At 36.9% G+C, this 23459-nt stretch overlaps 1 protein-coding gene across 11 annotated transcripts in view; it reads left to right on the forward strand.

The window, feature by feature from the left end:
• The window catches only part of CYRIA (CYFIP related Rac1 interactor A), a 55935-nt gene that overhangs the window by 14058 nt on the left and 18418 nt on the right, over window positions 1–23459 (forward strand). For 3 of the 11 annotated variants that reach the window (XM_074538069.1, XM_005489743.4, XM_005489747.4), the window contains exons 1-2: window positions 20445–20464; window positions 22553–22632. In XM_074538069.1, the coding sequence (XP_074394170.1) occupies window positions 20460–20464; window positions 22553–22632 (85 nt within the window). In that variant the 5' untranslated portion in view covers window positions 20445–20459. Of the gene's footprint in view, window positions 1–1869; window positions 1921–3717; window positions 3787–10197; window positions 10328–20444; window positions 20465–22284; window positions 22365–22552; window positions 22633–23459 lie in introns of those variants that run through there. The other 8 variants (XM_074538076.1, XM_074538072.1, XM_074538071.1 and 5 more) reach the window with 8 other exon arrangements.

Below are 23459 nucleotides of genomic sequence, written 5' to 3' on the forward strand. Positions count from 1 at the left end.
AACTTGTGCTTTCTACTTCTTGAGTAAAGGACTTCTAAAACATGAAATAATGTTGCGGTTGCATAGTTAGGATAGAGAGTTTGGCCTCTGACACACACTTCCTCTCATTTAACTCTCCTCTTTAGCCTTTGAACATTATGTAGTCCGTTCTGTAATGTAGCTTCTCTTAACTCCTTATTTTCAAATAGAATTAATTTAGCATCTCTGCTATTTATGCTTTGTTGAATACTGATCGTACAGCCTTAATTATTTCTTACACAGCAGGAAACCTTCAAAATAGCAGCTGTGTTTTTCCTTAAGTCAAATTGGTTGTGAACTACGACTGCTCAAATCCCTGGGAGGATAATAAGCTTTACTCCCAGCAGGTCCCCCAGACTACTATGCTAAGGGAACCAAACTGAATCCTGTGTTTCATTGTATATATGCATTTTAACTAGAGATAAATTGACTTGCTGTAGCTTCCCAAAATAGTAAAAGAGAATTTTTTGTTCTGTGTTAATATATATTATGGTTTGCCTCCTTGCTAATACCCTTTCCTTTGAGCAATATTTTACTAGAGTTTCAGAGTGCCTTGTTTACTTCAGTCCATTTTTGTCAGGCTGGTGTTTAAGAAATGATCACTTTCCTTTCTTTCTGACTCCCAATTCTCCCAAGAACAAGAGTGGTTGCTCATAAATACATTTCTTCATGCTGTGGTTAAGTCACAGTGCTGCAAGAACGTGTCTTGATACTTAGTTTTATTCTGAAGTTATTAAAGTGTTGTTCCTCTTCCCTCCCTCAGCTTTCCTGTGGAAAACTGATACCAGTCTTGGGATGTTTATCTCCACTTTAAAAGAAATATTTTAAAGATACCAAACTGGAAACTAAACTTTTCAGAGTAGTTTATCCTCCTTCCCACCCATGGCATTGGCTTTGGCTTTCTCACTCAGTGGCATCTCTCTCAATCCAAATGGGATACCTCAGTGAACTTGCCTTGCAGCCCATTCCATGCAGTTATTGCTCACAGATAATAAATGGTTTTTGGCATCTGTTTGTAGTCTTTTTTTTAATGCCCATTTCATACCTGCTAAACACATTAACCCTGTAAATTACACTGACGTTGTTTTTATAACCCGTTTGATTTTGTGTTTCTTTTTTTTTTATAGTGAACAAAATTTAGATATCTGAGAAATTTTTTTAATATATTGAAAAGCAGACTTCTAGAATGTTGTATTTGATTAAAAATCTAGTTCAGTCCTAGCTACTACCTGAGTTATGCTATTATGAGGGATAGCTATTCTGTATAAGTTGCAAAGGTTTTGTAGTTTTATAACTCAGATGAACAGGAGGTTCTCCTTGATAGTTACTGGGGTTTCTTTCCAAAATTTAGGGTTTTTTTTTTTACGTTTCCTATATAAATGTAACTAGTGCTGGAATTCCAGAGTCTTTCAGACCTGTGATTTTTGCTGTTGGGTCAAGAGGGAAGGGGACATGTTTTCTTACATCTTCAAGCAGTAAATGCTGTACTAAACAGTGGTATTTAGAGCTGATTTTTGCAGCCCTGTAGCACTGGAGGGTCAGGAGTTGTCTCGTACTCCATCACTGCTCTGTGGGAATGGGTGGGTGTCTGGGTTCTGTGCACTGCTGCCAGTCCTTTCCCTGTCCTGCAGCAGTCCTTCACTACCCCAGTGTGCACTAGTGTGAGATTAATTGAACTTTGGCTCTGGAAGCAATGCACAGTAGAAGACACCTTGCAGAGTACTCTTTGCTTTTGAAAAAATGGAAGTTATTCTCCATTGAAGGCATTTAAGTAACTTTTTTGATTTTTACTCATTAATTAAAGCAGTTTCATTAATAACGATCCTTTTAAATAAATTTTAAAATCCACAGATTGCAGCCTCTGTTTAAGTATTGGGAAGGCTCAGGATCATCTTCAACAAGGTAAGAGTCACCTCTGGTTCTTTCATCCTTTCAGACTTGCACAGAACAGCTGTGGAGCAGATTTGAACATCATCAATGATAAATGAATGCTCAGCCCTCATTGAATACCATCCTTTATGCAGTTTTGCTGTTGCACCTCACTGATGCTTTCACAATGCTATCTGGGCATAATATTCTCGCCTTGAGGTTTTTATTTGTTTGCTTTTCTTGTTATAGAACAACAATTGAGAATTCTTCTTCCCATGTACTTTTTTCATTTACTCCACTGTTTGTTTTGAGTAATTTCACTGTTATTGTTCTGGTCTGTCTAAACCCTTGGGACAGAATTGGCTTAGGCAGAGAGCAGGATTTGTTCACATCCCGTTTGAAGTCCTGGTTTATGGGTCTTCTGCTACCATTTTTTTTTCCAGATCTTGACCGAGTGCCCATCAAAGTGTCTGAAATACAAGTTGCAAATACCATGCATTGCTACAGAACTGGAGAGAATTTGCAGCCAGAAGCAAAATAAATCAATGCTAAAAAAAAAAAAATTGTTTTTCCCCTAGAGAGAGGGAGTTCCCTGACTTGACCAGCTACTAATTGGTACAAAGATTTGTTTACACAGAGGAGCAATTCCTAATTAGTTCCCTGTGTGGGTGTTCTACTTGGGAAATTAGTATTACATTTTGATATAATCTGCTTTTATAATGAATTGTTGCAATTTGCAGTAAGGAATGTATTTTTAGGGAAAAAAATCCAATCTGCACTGTACCACATGAGTTTCGAGAGATAATTCCTCTTTAGGCAGCAATCAAGGTTACTATTTTGAAATTAAATGAATAAAAGTCCATAATTAGATTAAACCAAGTTTTTAGTCACATATTTATAAATATAGCTGCAGAAACACAACCATGTGTTTTTCAAAGCCAAAACCTAATGAAGCTGAATTAAGCTGATTTATGGACGGGTTGGCTTGACCTTTGAGGCTATGAGGATAGTGAAACTCAGTATTTGGGAAAAGTGTTTGGGGAGCTCTATTACCATTATTAAGGTTATGGTTGAAATTGAAGTTCACTTCCAAGCTTTTCTGTAGTGGACTTATTTTCCTTATTACTTTCACCTTTATTCTGGGAGCAAGCTTGCATCTCTCTTAAGTTATTTTATTTAGAGAGTTGAAAAAGTAACATTAAAATAGCTGTCTGTATAGAACCTTATGAAGCACCTGGTCTCCTTGTTTTTCTAGTGACGTCCCCTGCCCCAACACTTGGAAAATGAAATGATCACTATTGGACATTTAAATTACATTCTTTATTTCAGTAGTTTCAAAGATTGGAAAATTAATTTCTGAACTTAGAACTGCTTAGAACTGGACGTTTTTCATTATAAATATTGCTTTAAATAAATATAGCCTTTATACTAAATTGCTAAATGTTTTGGAAATGTATTCCATTTCCATGATTTCATTATTATATCTTGTAATTCTTAATATAATGCATACCACTATCAGTGCACATTATTTTCCTTTGGCTGTACCAGTCTTGGCAACAGCTCGTTATAAAATCTAACTTATCTTCCACATCTATTCAGCAGAATTATAGGATATAAAATTTAGTTTGAATACCTGATCATTTCAACCCAGCTGCAGTATTTAATGATATGACTACAAAAATTTTTGGGTGTTACAAATCTCACTTTCAATAGAATAACCTTCATTTCTCATGGAAATTTCTTTTTTAAACTAGAAAGTTTTATTGCAAAATTGAGATAGGGAAGAGCAAAACTGACCCCAAGTGTAATCTTGAATGTTTTTCATGACAGACGGACGTTGAATGTTTAGCATCGCCTCTTTGGATTTTTGCATGTGAATTGGAACCGCTTTATTTCTAGGTAAGACATAACTGTGGGTTTGTGTTAAGTGCCCTCTTCCTTTTATATGTGAGTTGTGAGAAAGCTGAAGAGTGCGGTATGCTGGACTTTGCTTTATGCAGTGTTTATGTGTTTGTTGAATGAGTCCAATGTAACTTGAGATTTTAAGTGCTCATTTGTCCAAAATGTCTATGTTCCCTGAGAGAGACCACACCAGCCACTCTGTATGGTCAATACATGTACAGGAGTTTATTTTGTGATCAGGTGTATAGTTGTTCTGTTAGCTCATTGCCACCTTGAGGAGTTAGCTGAGTGCTGTCTGCCCCTTCTGTTGCATCAACACCTTCATGCAGCAGGATGTAGTGGTTTAGGGAATTTGCTGCTGAAAATCTGTGGGATTGCAAAGGCTTCCCGGAGGATTACTCTTCTGTCAGTTTAGGCCTCTGCATCAGCTCACTGCAGATTCACACAAGTACTGGTATCAACACAAGGGAATCAGTGCCAGTACCTGCACTAACAAATCATTTTATTGGCTTTAAACTTCTTATTTCTCTCTGCTCCAAGAAAAGGATACATGAGAAGGACTATGAAGAGGTTGTGAACAGCTGCAAACTTCAATAGCTGAGGGGGAAGCAGCGGGGTGATAGAAATGAACTAGAAGGTTTTGATCTGTAGATGTAATTAAAAGAAAATCTGTCACTGGAAACAAACTACTTCTTAGTGAAATACTAGAGGCTGTGCCAGTCCAGCTTCTTGTGCTTTCTACAAAGATTATAGGGACCAGAAGGGACATCTCTGTCGCATTGTACATGCAGCTGAATTGTGAGCAGGGCTGCAGGGCTGAGAGTCACGGACATCGGTTCTGGTTGTGACCCAAACAGTGCTGTTTGCCAGCCCTTCCTGGATTCCCGGGAAGTGGGAAGCAGACAGGATATCTGACCTGGACTGCTTGCAGCATGTAACACCTAAAATCTGAAAGGCAGTGTTATCTTAACTGTACTATTGGTAGATGGTGGCTTTGATCAAGTGGTTTCTCAGAGAGATGGAAGCCACTGAGTATGGAAGGGATTCTCTGAGTTAACCCTGCTTTAGTAACAGTGAATTCTGTCATTAATTCACCTTGCTGTGAGGGGCATCCAACAAGTGGTGCTGTGGGCAAAAGACCACAAACACTTCCATTTGCAGGTGAAAACAAGCCCAACACAGCAGCAGCCTGACTGGGTTTCTGTCAAAGCAGGTTCACAGTACCCAGGTGGAGTCAGGGCAGTCTGTCCAAATAAAGGTGTTTGCTAATCATGTGGAGGTTTGTTCAAAAGAAATAAAGCCACCTGCGGAGGTGGAAGGTGTAGAGGTTCATCGCTTTAAGGTTACAAAGGATGTGAAACCAGCATAGCTGAAATACAGCAATATTCCTGTTTTATTTCAGTGGATGGGTCAACAAACCCAGGTCCAAGGGAGAAGGTGGATGGGGAGGGGTTGCAGGAGAGACTTAAGATGAAAAACTGCAATCAGAACTTTGACAATTTCTACAGGGTAGAAAATTATTCTCTGTGTTTTAAACTACTGATGTGAATTTGTAAGGACTGTGTACACACCCAGCAAACCTATTTTGCATATTTTATTTTTAGGTTTTACTTTCTCCGTTAAAAGAGCTTCCAATCTCCTATTTGGTTACAGTCATGTGGGAGTTGAAATAGGAATTATGCAAATGACATACCTGTTAAATTTTATAATAGCATTTCAACTAAGATTAATGGCCCAGGATGGTCCTGATCCAGAGAGGAGAGAATCTCAAATCCAGGTGTTCAGCATGGACTTATCCACTCCAGTGTCTGGGACTGAGAGGAGTTGAAGGGAAATCTTAGAGACAGGACAAGTAGAAGGAAAAGGAAAAATAAAAAGAAAAATGGTAGGAGTGGAGATGAATACTCTTGATGAGACAGAAGAAAACAGGAAATGGGGAGGAAAAAAAGAGTGAAATGAGGAAATAAAGATTATGGACTACTTAATATTATTCCATATACAGTTAATACTACTATAGCATGATTAGCTGTTTTTATTAAGTTCATTGGTAGAAAGTAATAAACTGGTTGGAATTACACCTGGTAAGAAAATTAGTTAGTTGGTTTTTTTACCTGATATATGTTTTAAGTCCTAACTGTTGGCTGTTAGACCTTTTACAGTTAAGACTTTTTTTCAAAATGAAACCCTCAAATATGACTTTACTGATCTTAAAAATATTTTTTTTCAGACTAACTAAATACAAGATTTTTTTTTTGTTTCTAAAAGGAAAAGTTCTGAAAATCAAATCTTAATATAAAAGTGAAAACCCAATACTAAATTCTAAATACTAATACAGCAGAAGCAATTTTTTGTGTTCTGAAGTGTGAGCTGTTTGAGCTGTGCTGGGAACTTTACATGATAAGGTTTTCATTTCTGTCAGTGCAAAGAGGAAAATTGAATCTTGTAGACCGTTTTTAAAATGGCCAGTATTCCTTACTTTTGAAAAATGTGACATGAATTATTGCTTTAATTCTCCAGAGTTTGAATGTCCCTATCAGATTAAATAATAGTATAACTGTTTTCAGAAGTGTTTTGTGTATACATGTATATGGTGATCTATTACTGGTGTTTTTTTTTAAATTACCTTGGGAGCAGGAGAATATGGGGTGGGAAGGGAGTAAACTGTTTTTCATTTTCAATTTCCTGTTTTCTAAGAATACTTTGGAAAGTTTCTTAATTAAATAATATCATAATAGACAGTTGGAAGATGAACTGTGATTATATTCAGGTTTTTACATGGTAAATATGTTCTTAAAGTAGTAACTGCTTGACAAGAATTAGGCATCATTTTCCACCAAAAGTAGTGTGAAGTGTTTAAGATGAAGTTAGCAATGCAGGGAGAGCAAGATCAAACATTTAGCCTAATCCAGACAATTAAGTTGGATGTCTAAAGCAGTCTTCACTAACTGCTTAAGGATTGATGTTTAGTGCCAGAATTAATATCTGAAGTTGAATCTCTGGAGTGAATTTGTACTTCACACACAAACGTGTCCTTAGTTTACCTTAGGCCATGATAACTTACTAACATCTCAGGTATCTTGATAAAAAGAGGAGCACTGTGGTTGTAGAATTTCAGAATGCATTTCAAACATTATTTTAGAAAGTAATTAAAAGTTTATAAACAAGTTGATAACGTTTCACACCTGTTGCCGTTCAGTTTTTGAGCCTGTTTTTATCTCACAGAGTATCTTGTACAGACATGTTCTGTACAGTTATGAGGAGTACCACATAATGAGGTTTTTAACACAGACCTCTAGTTAATTCATTGCCAGGTATTTTACAGATACAATGCATAAATGTGTTTCAGGGAGAACTGTGAAGAAAAGTACTGTGGTAATTGTCGGGATTGCCTTGGGCAGATGTGCTTTCCCAAGGACTGGGCACAGTCTCAATCTGAATTCAGCTTTATGCCAGATTTTGGTCGGTAGTGCTAGACTGTGACTCAGAACCTAAAATTAAAGGGCTTTTCCTGAGTTTTACATCCTCAAAGAATGATGGTTTTCCAGCAGGTAACTGGAACTTACTTTATTAAGTTTTTGAAATTAAGGGCAACATTTTTCAAAAGTAGCAAAAGACACAAACTCAGTTAATTCTTCTGAAAAAAAAGGCTCAAATTCTTCATCCACAGGAAAAAAATAAGGCCTTGTACTATCTCTTTTTTAATAAAAAGTCTTTCAAATACATTTTTTTAATGAAAAAAATTGCAAGCCCTTTTTTGCAATGTTCACCTTCATTAACACAACTTGCTGACTTCCTTCCTCAGCTGCAGTTCTTCCTACACTCAGAGGTCAGCAAAGAGCAAGATCAACAAGCCACACATCTGGCTCTCTCTCTTTCCAACTGGAACAAAGAAACAATTTTTTAATGGCTTTTTGAGTTAATTGTAAACAATTTGGTTTTGGAGTCGCTGACTTGCAGCAAATGTTTGTTGTAGGCGGATGTAGGGAAAAAGGACTATGTCCTAATGCAATTCCTCTGTGGCCAGTGAGGAGAAAAAAAATCACTTAAAAATCACTTAAAAAAAAGGAAAAGGAATGTCTTACTCCTTGTAGCATTGAAGTATGCTGAGAATTTTGAGTGCATATATAGGATATTTCACAAGCTTAAAATATATACTTTGATGATGCAGAGAGATGGAACTACTTGCTCATTTAATTTTTCTGTAATCTTGTATACAGTAGTACTGATTTTTCCACTCCCTTTATATTTATGAGCTGTTTGTATATGAACAAACTGACAGTGATAAAAGACCAGAGACAAACGATAGGAATAGGGAAAAGCTATTTTAAAATGAGCATTCTGTTCTAATACTTTTCTCTGGTGTTTATATTGTTCCTAAAGGCATTTTTCCAGTAAACAATTTTCAGAACCCTCTATTTACCGTTGTTAACCATTAATTAATATTTTGAAAACAAATTCTTAATTAGTGTAGTCGTTTTCTTACTTTCCCAGTTGTCATAATCTTTTATACTCCCTAGAATCAGGTAGCATCAGTATATCTAAATTATTAGAATTATCTTTTTTTTTAAAGGCTTGTGTAAAGTAAATATTTGGTGTGACTTCTGTACTTTTGCACTTCACAACAGGCTTGTTGATTTACAGCACTTTTGAAACCCCAAATACTTTTAAAATATCTTGCTGTAGTTTTATGTGTCTTAATTTGAAGTCACATTGCTCCCATATTTTGGTTGCTTTGTTTAATGCATTTGTCATGATTGTTTTATTTTTAATCAGACCATCCTGTTAAATATTTGCAGATGTCTTGATCTGAAAAGGAAATTGCCAATGCTATTTGGAATTATGCCAAAGCTTATAACAAAATTGAATAAAATGAATCATTCAAAGGAAATGTTTTCCATCAGTTTGTTTGTGGGAGATAAAGTGTTCTGTATTACGATTATTTTTTGTCAAAATTAGGTGTTTGGGTTGCTAATGCCACTTAGTGGATATCTGCCTTAACTGCAGCCTGTTCCAAAGCCAAATCAGGTGCCAGACAGCTCTCTTAATTTGTATATTGGAGTTTTCATCCTGCCTAGAATATGTTGACTATAGCATGTTTTCAAGAAACTTAATTATCAGGTACATTTTAGGAAGTTTCTTACTGCTAGTTCATTTTTTAAATTAAATTTGTTAAAATGTCGGAGTTATTTATTACAGAATTTTGAACTTAGAGGAAAAATAAGGATCTTAATTGCATATTTAATGTGATTTGAAACATTAAACAACAGTCTTGGTCACTTTGCACTGATTCTTTAGGTTAATGAAATATTAATTGATAGTAAGGTGATCATTCTGGTGGTTTAGGAAATGCTTTGCTTTAGCCCTTTTGTTGGTGACTGGGCAAACACTGACCTGGAACAAGCTGATAGTTCAAGAACTGATTTGAAGAAAGTAGTGAGTACCTTTTGTTTGATGTATCCAAAATGGGAGTGGGATAGGCTCTGCTGTAATTGGACTTCTTCACACTTCAAATAACTGGTGAGAGCAGGGTGCAGATAATGCCCAGGTTGGGTGTTTGATCCCCACATGGGCCATTCACTTCAGAGCAGAACTCGATGGTCCTCGTGGGTCCCTTCCAACTCCCAATATTCTATCATCCTGTAATTCTCCTTTGGAAGATCTGAAAGGTGAGGTAGACACCAAATGTGTGTTCACTGTCAGTGTCAGTGAAAGTTATCATTTCCTGAATATATTCTTAATAAAGATTCTTTTTTTGCTAAGTAGTAGTATTAATAATTTGGTGTATTTGATACAAAATATAGTGTATAAAATTACATCTTTTATCTGATATACATATATATCAACATACAATGCATATATACATATATAATCTATATTGTATAATTTTTTTTCTAATGCTAGTGTTTAAAAAAAATCTAGTCTATACAAAAAGATATCCTTTTTGCAATTTAAAGGCTGTTTTTTATGGAAAAAAAATTGACTTCTGAAATGTGTACAATTTAGGTCTTTCAATTTCTTTTTAGTCTGTGAACTCTGTTCTTTGAACTTTTTTTTTTACTTCAGTAAATTTCCATTATTTTCCATCAACCCTGATAATTTTCAGTCACTATGTATTTTTTACCTAATCTCTCGGGCTTGTCTGTATGCTCTTTTTATTAGTAAATCAGTTGAATAATTTGCAACTAAAATAGTAATTGGCTCAGAGGAAGATAAACCACAATTCAATTTCAGACATGTTTTACTGCTGTATTACAGGCTGGTTAAATTAACAATGAAAATTGAAAGACAATGCAAAGACTTTTGATGTTGTGAGTAATAATATTTTTTAGAAAATTTCTTATCTTTCATTTGTTTACAATGAAATTAGGAATAATTGCAGGGTTTTATCTGCCTTCTGCTATCCTCCAGAGAAGTCGCATCATCATAGGTTATGAGATAAGAGGAACCTGAGCTGTAGGATTCTTCCTAATGCAGCTGAAGTCATCCAGGCATTCCTCCTGCCCATAGATGGCTCTCAGTCACGAAACAGAAAGCTTTGGTGAGGTCAATGGATTTAATCTTTTGATTTGGTTACAGTTGTAATCTGGATGTATCTAACTTTTTTTCTGTAATAAGCAGCCAGTTTTGAGTTCTTGGTTAAGCAAACTCATTTGCAAGTCCCTGTGTACACGCACACAGTGGGTGTTTGCATGTCTGCATGTTTACTTCTTACAAAATTTAAGTTTTTCAACAAAGTTTTAAAATGTTTTTACATTTCCTATTTAAATAGTTATTTATAATTTGGAATGTTCTCAGAAACTAACGGATGGTACCTTTTCAAGGATGTCATTATTTTAGATGTGACTTCCGTCATCTCTAAGTGTGATGGCAAGTTAGTTACAAGTCAAAATGAGACAGGGTTATGCAAAAGTAAAATTTTAAATTTTGCTCTAAACATAAATCTAATATATCTTGTATAGTTCCTAGTTCTAGAAGGCATGATTTGTCTTTGAAATGGGATTCAGCAAATGCAGTAAGAAAGTCTTGGATGTGACTGCTTCCCTCCTTTTTTGGTAGCAGGTAACTGGCATTTTAAAATTAGAGATCCCGTCATGTGTATCTCTTTTTTTCAGACTACAAAACCATTTCTTCATTCTCAGCTTCTAAGCTGCTTCTTGAATTCAAAAGAAATAATGTTAATCCATCCTTCTTGAGAAAGTGTAAATAAAGCCAGTGTTTCTGTACCAGTTGTACTGGTGCCAGAGCTGATGTGGCACATGGCAGATGCCAGGCGGCGATGCCCTGCTGAGAACCCTCACCAGCCTCAGGATCTCACCGTGCTAAGCCTGAGCAGCCCCCATGTGTGTTCCACTCAGCCTTTGAGTGGAAATGACACTTCTGATCATTTCAGATGCAGTCACAGTTACTTTTAAGCTAAATTCTGAGTTTCAGCAGGAAGAAAAGGAAAGCAGTATGATTTGGTTTCTAATACAGGTATTAGTTCTGATATGTGGTTATTATATTGTCTGGATTAATTTGGATTTTGTTTGAGCTGCAAGAGTAGAGGAGAAGGTCCTGCCCCGGAGCAGAACTGCTGGCTGACCATGCAGAGGGAGGTTGGTACTGTTGGGCTGATTTCAACTGCTGTGAGGGCTCCATGGCCTTTCTTTAGGTGGGAAGGTGAACGATGGAGACAGTCAGGGAACTCTGATGCACCTCATGTATAAGGAAAGGCTGAGGGAGATGGGGCTATTTAACCTGGAGGAAAGTGAGAGTAGACCCCATCAATGTGTGTGAAAGGGAGGGTGTCAAGAGGATGGACCAAGCTCTCTTGGTGGTGCCCAGCAGTAGGACAAGAGGCAATGGGCAAAAACTGATGCACAGGAAGTTCCACCTAAACATGAGAAAGAACTTTTCGGTGGGGGAGCAGATTGTCTTAAGGGGCTGTGAATCACCCTGGGGAGCTGTGGATTGCCCAGGGAGGCTGTGGATTGTCCTGAAGGGCTGTGGATGGCCCACAGGGGCTGTGGATCACCCACAGGGGCTATGGGTTGCTTTGAGGGGCTGTGGATCATCCACAGGGGCTATGGGTTGCTTTGAGGGGCTGTGGATCACCCACAGGGGCTATGGATTGCCCGGAGGGGCTGTGGATCACCCACAGGGGCTATGGATGGCCCGGAGGGGCTGTGGATGGCCCGGGCGGGCTGTGGGTTGATCTGCCTCGCCGGAGCTGTTCCAAAGCCTGGGGCGGTGCGATGGCGGCCGTGCGGCAGCAGGGGGCGCTCCCACGCCGTCCCGGCCGCGCTCCGCATTGCATGGATAATGGATCGTGGATAAAGGATAATGGATAGTGGGTAATGGCTGAGGAATGAGCCTCTGCAGGCCTGTGCGCCTCCCAGGGTGGGGAACCGATGGGCATGGATGGGTCTGGGAGCAGCCACCATCCGCACTGGTCAATCAGCAGTACATACATACCTACAGGAAAGTGAGAGTAGGGTATAAAGTCACTACCGTGCATCCATTTTACTGTCTTAATAAAAAGTTATTGTGCAAATTTCATTACTATACTAGGAATGGCTTCCAGGAGTGATTTGAATTAATTACTGCAGAGCCTGCCGGGGTCAGTACATGCTTTCAATTTTCACTTACACTTACAAGAAATCTAATTTTTAATTAAAAGGATGGTTTTAATTCTGCACCATCCATACTAGTCCTTCCCTGTTTATCATTTCAGGCAAATGACAGAATTGTTAATATACTCAGAAAAGTTGCAGTGGTTTTAGCAGCTCATGTTGAGGCATAAGGCTTGTTTGCCAATCAGTGTAAGTAAAACACATTATTTGAAAATAGATTTACTCGGGAATGTGCTTCTTAAAGTATTAGGCACAATGCAGAATTAAGAATCTCTTTGTGTTTGCATCATTAAGAGGGCTAATGTGCTTGTCTATTAACACAGTTTTCCAGGCAGGCTCTTTTGCAGAAAAATGCCACAAATCCATTCTGCTCCGTATGCCTTAAGAATTGAGTCTTTAATTTGAAAGTATGTGCACTAACAAAATATCAGGAGGATTTAAAAAAAATAACGCAGAATTAATTAAGAAAGAAAGGAGGCATTTTATTGAAATTTATACTTTTCAGTAACTCCTGCATACTTACAGGTTAAACTAATGTTTTGGAGAAAACCTTTTATTGTTCAATATTCAGTCTCCTCCTCCCTTAACTTGACTGTGAGAGCAGACATTGAAAAATTCCAGAGTTTAGCACCTTTCTAACCTGCCTTATGTTTAATTTATAGTCCAGTATAATGATTAAATATTTTTCCTTGGTCTTTCTGCTTACCAGTCTGCCTAGCTCTGTGAGATTGATTTCTTTTTATCATTGAGTGGAATAATTTACATTTGTATTTATGGAATGTCTTCTGGATAGTATCTCTAGTTTATTAAAGTGTTTTGAATTACAATACTGTTTTCCAGAATATTTTAATTCCCCTCTAGCTTAGTGCATATTTTAAAAGGGTATTTTCTTCTTCTCTGCCTGTCACTAATTAAAAGTATTGACCAAAACCAGATCTATACAACAAATACTATTTAAAAATACCATCATCTTTTTTTTGCCAGTAAACTGCTGACAGCTACTTTTTCAGATTTTCAGTGTTCTAGCTAATTTATGGAAGTAAATAACATTTTCCTCGTCTCCAGTGCTTTGTCCAAGTTCCCTCTGTATATTTCTTCAATTCTGCCCTATGCTTATGCAGGTGTATTGATTCCTGAGCCTCAGTTTTGTCTCTCTCGTTCATCCAAATAACCTGTTGTGTATTTTCTGCTAAGTTTCTTGCACTCCCTTATCCATTAAATTAACTTTCCAAGAGACCTGTCCTTCCAGGTACCTGAGAGTACTGAAACTGCTTTTGGGAAATCAGTTTAATTTGCTGTTTTCTCCTTGTTTGGTAACCTCCTCTATTTTCTATATTTTTAATTTCTCATGTTTCTGTCCTTATATTCGGTTAATTGTCCCCATAACTACCATAAAAGTCAATAGTAGCCTCTCAAAAGGACATTTATTACTCCAGAAGCTTGTAGAGATGCATGGTTAATTAATGCTCCGGAAGCTTCTTGCCCCATTCTGTTACTTGTATGCCTCCATACTTCAGCAGAACCTTCTTAAGCACTTCCCTGGGTTATGTGGTCCCTCAAGTTACTGTTTTGGGATGTTACCTGTTGTTTCTTTTTTTCCCCTCACCCAGACACACATGGAAGTTTTTGTTTTATCTTTTTCTGAAATTTTAAGTACATTTTAAGAGTATACATTATCCTTCAGTTTATTTAAGGTGGATTTTGATTTTCTTTTTTCTAGTGGAACTCTTGTTATCCATCAGCAGCCTTGTAACAGCCTTGTAAGAGGTCATCAAGTTTTCTTATTTTTGTAAGGAGATATTAAATAGGACCACTATGACAAATTTTTAAACTAAAAGCAGCAAATCCATAGAAAGATCCACATTTTGTTTCTAATTCCCCAAATCTTGAGCTGTTGGTAACTACTGCCAGCCATAGCTGTCTTAATTCCACTAAGGTCAATATCTTTGATTGAATTAATTGTCCTTTTAGTATTTTAAGATATTCTTTACCTTCTTTTCCCTTTCCTAGGAAACCATACTTTAAAGACTGCTCTGATCCATATCTTCTAAATTATTACCCTCCAAACCATACATACAAAATTGCAAAATGCATTATATCCTACATAGTGACACATTCAGAGCAGATCATTAGGAAGTATGCACTAAGAAATCCAGTCCCTGTAGGATTTATGTTTGACTTACTGAGATTAGATGTGCTGTTTTGGCATTTATGTGTTAAAATGAGAAGTAAAATAGAAAAAGAAATCTAGCATGCAAAGACTTACTCCTGTTATCAACTGGCACAAGAAATAACTGTAAAATAAAATCACTTTGAGGAAAGTTTTTACCATAGTTGCCCAGAGAACTAGAATATGATGGTTTTCATCCTGTCTTTCAGACACTTGCATTGGACTTTCTGTGTGTATAATAAAAATACTCTGTATGGCATAGTCAGAAGACTGAATGATCAGCAGTCATTTATAGGTGGAAAGGACCAGAAACTTTTTTGTCTGTTTCTGAATTTTCACCCAAAAGTCCTATTTCTGATTCTAATTCTTACTTGATCTAGCATAGATTTTTCACTCATTATATTCACAAATATTGAAACCCGATACCTTCTCATCATGTTCAAATGTTCAAATCATTTGATTTCCAAAACTGAATGGATTCTAAGATGGCTTATTTCTTTTCCCACTGTGAATTTGGTGGGAGATGATGATGACAAGAAAACTTTTAAGAGGAAAATTGTAGTGTGGCTCTCTTACAAGATATTGGAGGAACTAAAACTCCAATTGGAACAAAATATAGTGATTTTATTTTGAAGGAAGAAACACACAAACTATCCAAACCTGTCCTGTGTCTTCTAAAGGTGTCTCCCTGCTGTGAAAATTTATAGAGGCTCCATTTGTTGTGTACAGAGGAATTGTGTCCCTGGTTTGTGTAAAGCATCTGTTCAGACTAGGTTACTCTAGTTACTCTCTGCTCAGGCAGAAGGATCAAAGTGCAGCTTTCTTAAATTCAAATGTAATTTTACTCTAATTGCTTAATTGGATTCCATTCTATGTTTTTGTTGGTGTTTTTTTGTTTGTCTGGTTTGTGTTTTGTTTTGGTTTTTATTATGACATAGGAATCAAAATCCAGATATTTTGGATGCCTGGTTTTCATTCTTTCATGATGGCTTCTCTGACATTTTAGACTCTGAAAATATACAGGAGTTCTGTTCAAAGTAAATTCAGGTGTGAGGGTTGGCATATAGAAAAATCCCCCTGCTGGATAAGTTTTAGGTTCATCTAAGGTGATTTTTTCTTTTTTTACTTTTAATTTTAGAGAAACCACAAGCCAAGCTCTGTAATCCTTGAGGCTACAGGCATTAATGTTGGCCAACTCTTTAAACATTTTATGATTACTCAAAAACATACTTGTCATTACAACCCATTTATTAAATCCCTTTGACTTGCATCACTTTTTTGTAGGTTTTAATTGTGTCCTGCAATCTGCATATCAGTTAACACCAAAAGCTCTTGGCTAGAAGTGTTCCTTAACTAGGAATTTTAATAAAATGGTTGTTCAAAGAGGGAATGATTCTTTTATCTTGAGTTACTTGCACCTTGAGCAACTTTCTTCTCTTATTCTACTTTTCACTTCTTTATAGCTGTTTTCTGGCTTTGAGTTTTGCTGGAGTTTCTTTTTGTCTGTTTATACTTACCTGCCTAAGGAATGTGTAGCACTGATTTTTCTTTGCTTGTGTGTAGGTTGCCACTTAATGCTCTTTATGTATGTTATTTGTATTATGAAAACCTTATAAATCCAGTGTTACGAAGCCAGCATTGGGGATAATTTCATTTTTCTGGAAAATGAATATGGCTTGCTTTCTGAAAAGAGTTTGGTTATGTTTTTGTATGTGCTTTTTTAGAGAATACTGTACATACTTAATTATCAAATATCTTTGGAGGTTTTGTGCAATTATCACCTCAACACAAATGTATGGTGACTATTTTTACTTTTTTCTTAGAATAACTGTACATATTTAAACTTATTTTTAGAATAAAAATAAGTTTAAAATACTATAGAGAAGTAACAATTTTTGCAAACTGATTGTATTTGCAGAATTGAGACTATATAAGTTATATATTAAATATATTAAATATCAGGTGTTATATTTTTCTTCATCAATACAACTGCCATTTATAAGATTTAAACACTTAGCAGTAAAACAGCTGAAGGCAGTAATAATACCATATCCATGCAAATATTCTCAACTTAAGAAAAAGAGATTGTTGAAAGGAAACCTATTGTGGAATTTGATGGGAAGAAGTAATAGAAACATAGAATCATTTAGGTTGGAAAAGATCTTTGAGTTCATTGAGTCCAGATGTTGACCTGATCCTGCCAAATCCACCATGTCCCTGAGCACAACATCTACAAGTCTTTTAAATACCTCCAGAGATGTTGGCTCACCCACTTCCCCAGGCAGCTTGTGCCAGTGCTTGACTGCCCTCTCAGAAAAGAAATTTTTCCTAATATCCAATCTAAACCTCCCTGGTGCAACTTAAGGCCAATTTCCTCTTGTCTTATTGATCGTCACCACTTTGCTGGTCCTGCTGACCACGCTGGGCCACCCTGGCTCATGCTCAGCTGCTGCTGACCAGCACCCCCCGGTTGTTTTCCTCTTGGCCACTTTACAGCCGCTCTTCCCCAGCCTGCAGCACTGCAGGGGTTGTTGTGACCCAAGGGCAGGACCCAGCACTTGGCCTTGTTGAACCTCACACCATTGGCCTCAGCCTCAGTCCAACCTGTCCAAATCCCCCTGCAGAGCTTTCCTGCCCTCCAGCAGGGTCAGCACTCTTGCCCAATTTGGTGTCATCTGTGAACTGACTGAGAGTGCAGTCGATCACAGGATCATTGAGGTTGGAAAAGAGCTCCAAGATTATCAAGTCCAACCTCTGATTGAGCGCCATCATGCCAGCTAGTGCCAAGTACCATATCCAGTTGTTTCTTGAACACTTTTGGAGTGGTGACTCCACCACCTCCCTGGCCACTCTGTTCCTGTGTTTAACCACACTTTCCTTGAGGAAATCTTTCCTGGTATCCAACGTGGGCCTCCACTGGTGCAGCTCGAGGCCATGTCCTGTCATCCTAACACCAGTTGTCTGGGAGAAGAGACCAAACGCCCCCAGCTCCAGCTGCCTTTCAGGTGGTTGTTCAGAGTGTTAAGGTCTCCCCCGAGGCTCCTTTTCTCCAGGCTAAACACCCTGAGCTCCCTCAGCTGCTCCTCAGCAGATCTGTGCCCCACAGCCTTCCCCAGCTCCCTGCCCTTCTCTGGACACGCTCTAGCACCTCATGCCTTTCTTGTAGTGAGGGGCTCAGAACTGGACACAGCACTTGAGGTGTGGCCTCACAACTACAAATCCAGGTCCCTGGTAAATATATTGCCTGGGACTGGCCCCAGTACTGAGCCCTGGGGAACACCACTGGTGTCCAGCCACCATTTGGATCTAACTCCATTCACCACCACTGTTTTTTACCCTGTGTATCTGTCCAGGCCATGAGCAGCCAGTTTCCCCAAGATAACTTTTTGAATCTTGCACTTCTGCTGTTTCCTTACAAGCACTTAGACAAACTGTATGAGTGAATATCACAGTGATTTGGAATCATGCTTTTGATCTGAGAGGTCTTGAGTTTGTTCAGATGCTGGTATATTTTTGAAGCCACGATTAATTATTCATGCAGTAAGGTCAGTTCCAGTATCTTAATGATGCTGATGTGCTTAGTACACTTCCCTCAGACTGTGGACTGGATGCCTCCTGTCTCTACCCACTTAGGTGAGCCACTAGAAGTCATCATTCTGAGTCATCCATTGCCACTCCTGAGCTTGGGAGCCTTTCTCCTGAAACTCCCAGTGGAGCTGCTCATGAAAACATGCACAAGCCCTGCTTTCGTTAGGATGATCTAAATGGGGTTAAGCAGTAGGTATTTGCTGATCCTGCTCATTTTGACAAAAGCCTTTCAGACCATGTTTATGTGAGCAGACATTTAGGAAATTTTATCTGGCAAAGGAGCACTGATGAGCTGCAAAGGCTTGAGCTGGTGAACGTGTCCTTTTTCACTAACACAAAGTTTTAAAGCTTTGTCTCTCTGTTACGTCTTCAGTGTACTGCAGTGCTGCTGCTGGTTTTGGATTGGTACTGATTAAATTATTCCTGTAAGAGAAGAAATCAGTCAGTACTTCTCCAGCAGTTTGTATAGTACTGTGGCTGTTACTTGAAAGGGGTACAAAACTCCACGCTTGAGAATTGGGTAGTTGCTTAAAACAGTGTAAACCAAAATTTAGAAGAAGTGTTGAATAACATGATATTCAGTCTTTAGTTAGTAATATGCAGTTTGGGAACACTTACTGTATTTTCGAAAGTGGATTTAAGCATATAATAGATATATTTCAGTATACTTTCAGTATATGTATGTAAAATCCATGGCAGATTTGTGGGGTTGAATTCTGATTTTTTGGTGGGGGGGATAGTATTTTATACATCACAATTCAGAAATAAACTGATTGCTTTAGTGGGATAGAAGGAATTTATTTTCCCATACAAGGTAATGCCTCTAGAATGTTGAAACTAAATCAGTGGAAATTTAGGAACGCAGTTATTTGTTGGAAAACCAGCCTGTGATATTTTGTTCAAAGTTCAAGTTTCAAAACCCGCTACTGGATAATGGTAAATAAAATGCAAAATGCTAAATGTACCTTCCTGTTCATTGCTGGGTTATGGTTTATTTTTGTCTCTGTGCTACTAATTAAATGTTGAGCATCAAAAATTAAGTAATGAGCTTTAAAATGTCAATAACAGCTTAAAAACTGTTTTCTATATGCTTACATAATATCTTAGGGTAAGCTTTAATGAAAACAATAGGGAAAAAGGCAGACATCGTTGTCAACATGTCATAGTTTTTAAAGCATAGTTGCAAGTTGGAATTTTAAGGGATTAAAACACTAAAGAGAAGCTGCTAGCATTTAATGGTGCAGCATCAGCAATATTTTTATATATGCATTGAGTCTCAGTTCAACATTTAAACTGATTTTACAGTAAGTAAAATAAAATGCTTTCCGGTTTAATGAAATAGAGTTTTATGCTACTGTGTTAAACCTTTATGATTTGCTTCTGTACATCAGCTGTTATTTGCATTTCTCTTGCAATCACAGGATATATATATAGACCTGCTCAGAATGTGTGCTGTTAGTTACTTTGAAATCTCATTAAAATTATCCTGGAGGTGACTTTCAGTTCTTGAGGTTTGGAATATGTTATTAGAGTTTTTGAGGAAAGACAGTTTGAAAAAGCCAAGTACTGGGAAGCAGCAGGCTATGCAGAATAAAATAATACAGTTTGAGGCAAAGATTTGCATTTTATTAGCACTTCCTTTAAGTTTTGCCTTTTAATTTGAAACTAAAATTTAGTGTTGAATGATGAATTACACTTGAAAGTGTAAGTTTCATGGAACCAGATGTTGCTTTTAGTTTCATTTTTTAGGAAACCATTAAGAAATTGTATAAAAAATCATTAAAACATGTTTAGCAGCTGCTTCAACCATATTTTTCTGGATGTTGATATTGAATATGACTGTTTTGGGGGTTGGTGGGCTTTGAAAATGGGTGGTGTCAAAGCAGAGCCTCCAGGATCACTGGAAAATGTCACCTGCATGAACATGTGTGAGTATACGAAGTTTGTGGTAGGCTTCTGTTCCATACTTGTGACCTGAATAGCTGGATCAGTTTCTACACAGGGATTGAAGGAGAGGGAATAATGTAAAAAACAAACTAGGAAATGTAACAAAAGTTCTGGAAAAGCACTCAGAAATCTCCCAAGACGAGATGTGCTGTACTTGTTTAAGAAGGATCAGAGGCAGAGCTTGGGCACATGACCCCAAGTGACTCAATGCAAATGAGGGAGCGTATCCTCAGGTTTTTGGCACAAAGGGTTCCTCGCTGTTCGAAGCATGCTATCAGCTAAACCAGTTCTGGATGCAGTGCAAGCTTTGGCAGCAGAAGAAATGCTTGGGTACTCTCTGAAGATTGAAGGCGATGAGGTAAGTTATGGCTTAAAAAGAGTTGAAGGTGAAGAATCCAGGCTGAGTCAGTCATGTCGATTGTGATAGTATTACATAATATAATTTTTTTTCCCAAGATTATGGAAAGGAAAATAAATGTGTGTACTTTATCGTGTTTCTCCTAGCTGATGCTGATAAAATGTATTATACCAGTGTGATGAAAGTATTAAATTATTGAAGATATAAGTTTTAACACTGTATAAAATCAATTTTGCTCTGTTTGCATGTTTTTCCCCTCTGTAGGCTAATCAGAAAGTCAAACTCAGTGTATAAGGTGCTGATTTTGTTCTGAGAGTAAAAGTGTAAATATTTTTCCTGCATGTAATGAATGTAACTTTATGAATAATGGAAAATGTTTCTTTGTGTTTCAATTTTGTATATGCAAGATGTTGCTAATTACGAAGGGCTTGACAGTCTGCTCACTGGATTTGTTCTGGAGAGAAAACTTTGAAGAAGTATTTAATGCAAAACAAAGCCATTTATTTAACAAAAGCCTTGCTTACATGAAACTGCATGTTCTGAACAGATTATTGATTAAATTTATATCATTATATGTTATGACTGTGGCTGCTTTGAAATCTCTAAGCCCACATTACTTTCTTAGGCTTTACTGATGTAGAAATACGTCCTTTATATGCACATAGAAATTGGGGTTGATGATTCTTTTCCTACTGTAATGCTTGTGGGAAAACTTGAAAAAAGCTTTGTCTCCTTATGTGGAGTGTCAGCCATGTACATGCTTAGAATAATTTTTTGTGGTCTGATTTCTTAAGTGGGAAAAGAGTTAAACTGAATCACAGATGAACATCAGATGTGATCCCCAAGAGCCGTGGTTTAAAGTAATGAGAATATTTCTCTTTGAGGCAAAAATCAGTTTTCAGTCTGTGTTTTAAATCTAAAATTACATTTTTCTGCATCCCTCCAGGCAGATCTCTTTATCCTGATACGTGCTTTTCATGGTTTAATTTTTCTGTCTTCTGAGAGAAAGTTTAAGTTTGACCAAGAAAGCTCTTCTTCTACACGGTGTTAGAATAACTTACCTTCTAAAGACTGTACTGGCAAAAAAACCTTTTTTCAAATCTCTTTCCTTTTTCTCTTCTGTAGAGACTTGCTTTTTTAAAAACTGGTCACTTTTCCTTTTGGAAGTTGTTCATAACTTGAAATACAAAGAATTCCAAGATGATAAAAGATTGGAAAAACAGATAAAAAATAGGGTTCAAACCTCCCCTTTTTAGTCTCTTTTTTTAAAATGCATATGTACACTTTTAAAAGCGAAAAAGCTTTTTAACTGTCCTTTTTGATAGGTTTTTGTAGCAATCTTGTTATAAATCTTACTGACTAGAAACAAGTAGATTTTTTTTCCTTATAGTAAGTTATTTTCTTAAAATGACATGGATTTTTGCTGAATACCTAAGACAAGTGTTAAGATGTCAGTTTTTAATTTGAAATGGTATTTGAAATGGTATTAAGTAATCTGGAGTCCAGCAATTTAGAGAATTAACAGAGACATAGCTCTGAGTTTATTTCTCTTGCTAAGTGAATAAATTCATAAATATCTCTTTATACACTAGGATGTTATCCTAATGTTTAAATTCCAATTTGTTGAACAGAATTATTTCTGTGTTTATCTGAGGTCTTCCTCTTCCTACGCAAATATCACAGAATTGACCATCAAAATGTTTCTCATGGTCCAGAACTTGCCAAAATGTTGAATTTATGATGCAGACTGTGTCAAGCTCTTAGCTGTAGTATTCTGAGTTTACATGTATAACTGTTTATGATTTTGTTGCATTTACTAGGTTTGCTGGGATGGGTAATCTTCTTAAGGTCCTTACCAGGGAAATTGAAAACTATCCACATTTTTTCCTGGATTTTGAAAGTAAGTTCAAACAATTACAAGACAATGAGAAAATCTTTTCCTTGACTTAGCAGCAAACTGAGGAAAAACTTTTAAAATCTGATTGCTTACAGTGTGTATTTTCCAGCACAACCAGTCTGTCCAAGTCCTTGTCTCTAAAATAATTTGTTCACTCAGTACTCCTTTTCTCTTCCTTTTCTATTTTTCAGGAACCAAATGGGAAATCTTTTAAAAGTTCTCACTTGCACAGAGCTTGATCAGGGGCCAAATTTTTTCCTTGACTTTGAAAGTGAGCAAAGCTTCTTGCCTGGCTTGCCTTCTTTGCTTATTTCCTAATAAACTGCATGTGCTTATGCATCATAAAGCAATTCAAAAGGGATTTGCAAACAAATAAAATTACACTTCAGTAGAATATTACTTTCTGATATTTATAAAACCATACAAAATTACTTCATTCTGAGCAGAGAAAAGGGCAGAGAGGCAGATATGCAAGTAAAACCCTATCTTGAATTAAATTCAAAACATTATTGAACCGTTGTTAAACTTACATATGAATGAACTCAACCTCAGCTTTCTTTAACAAATCAGGGTTAAAAAAATTATGATTCTTTCTTGAATGGAAATACATGTGGAAATAAAAAGCTGGAAAAAAAAGCAGTGGAGGTGGAACTATTTTTGCTTGGTTCAGTGATGATTTAGCTGGGTTTATAGTTTCTAAAAAGTAGTGAAATGGTCAAAGTGTATGTGCTTGATTGCATCTCTCTAAATGATTATCAGTTATCAGCCATGGTTATCAGTTGCAGAACAGTGTTTCCCATTCCAGTTCTCTTGTCACATCCATATTTGATCCAAAGCTGTTTTCACTTTTGCTGACTACAGTTTCCCTGCATCTACTTCTAGACACTGTCACCAAATCCTTTAATATGGGTTAAATCTGTCTTCACCACATACATGAAATGTATTTTATTTGAAGCACAAACAGTGTGTGACTTTTTCTCTCTTAATATACCTGTGTTCTAAAAAGAAAAAAAAAATAAGCCAACCAAAAAGTTTTGAGAAAATCTAGTGTTTTTAAAATATTTTCCTTTTGTAGCATGGTTTAAAAGATCATTTCAG

Source organism: Zonotrichia albicollis, chromosome 3 (genome assembly GCF_047830755.1).
Source record: "Zonotrichia albicollis isolate bZonAlb1 chromosome 3, bZonAlb1.hap1, whole genome shotgun sequence".
NCBI lineage: Eukaryota > Metazoa > Chordata > Aves > Passeriformes > Passerellidae > Zonotrichia > Zonotrichia albicollis.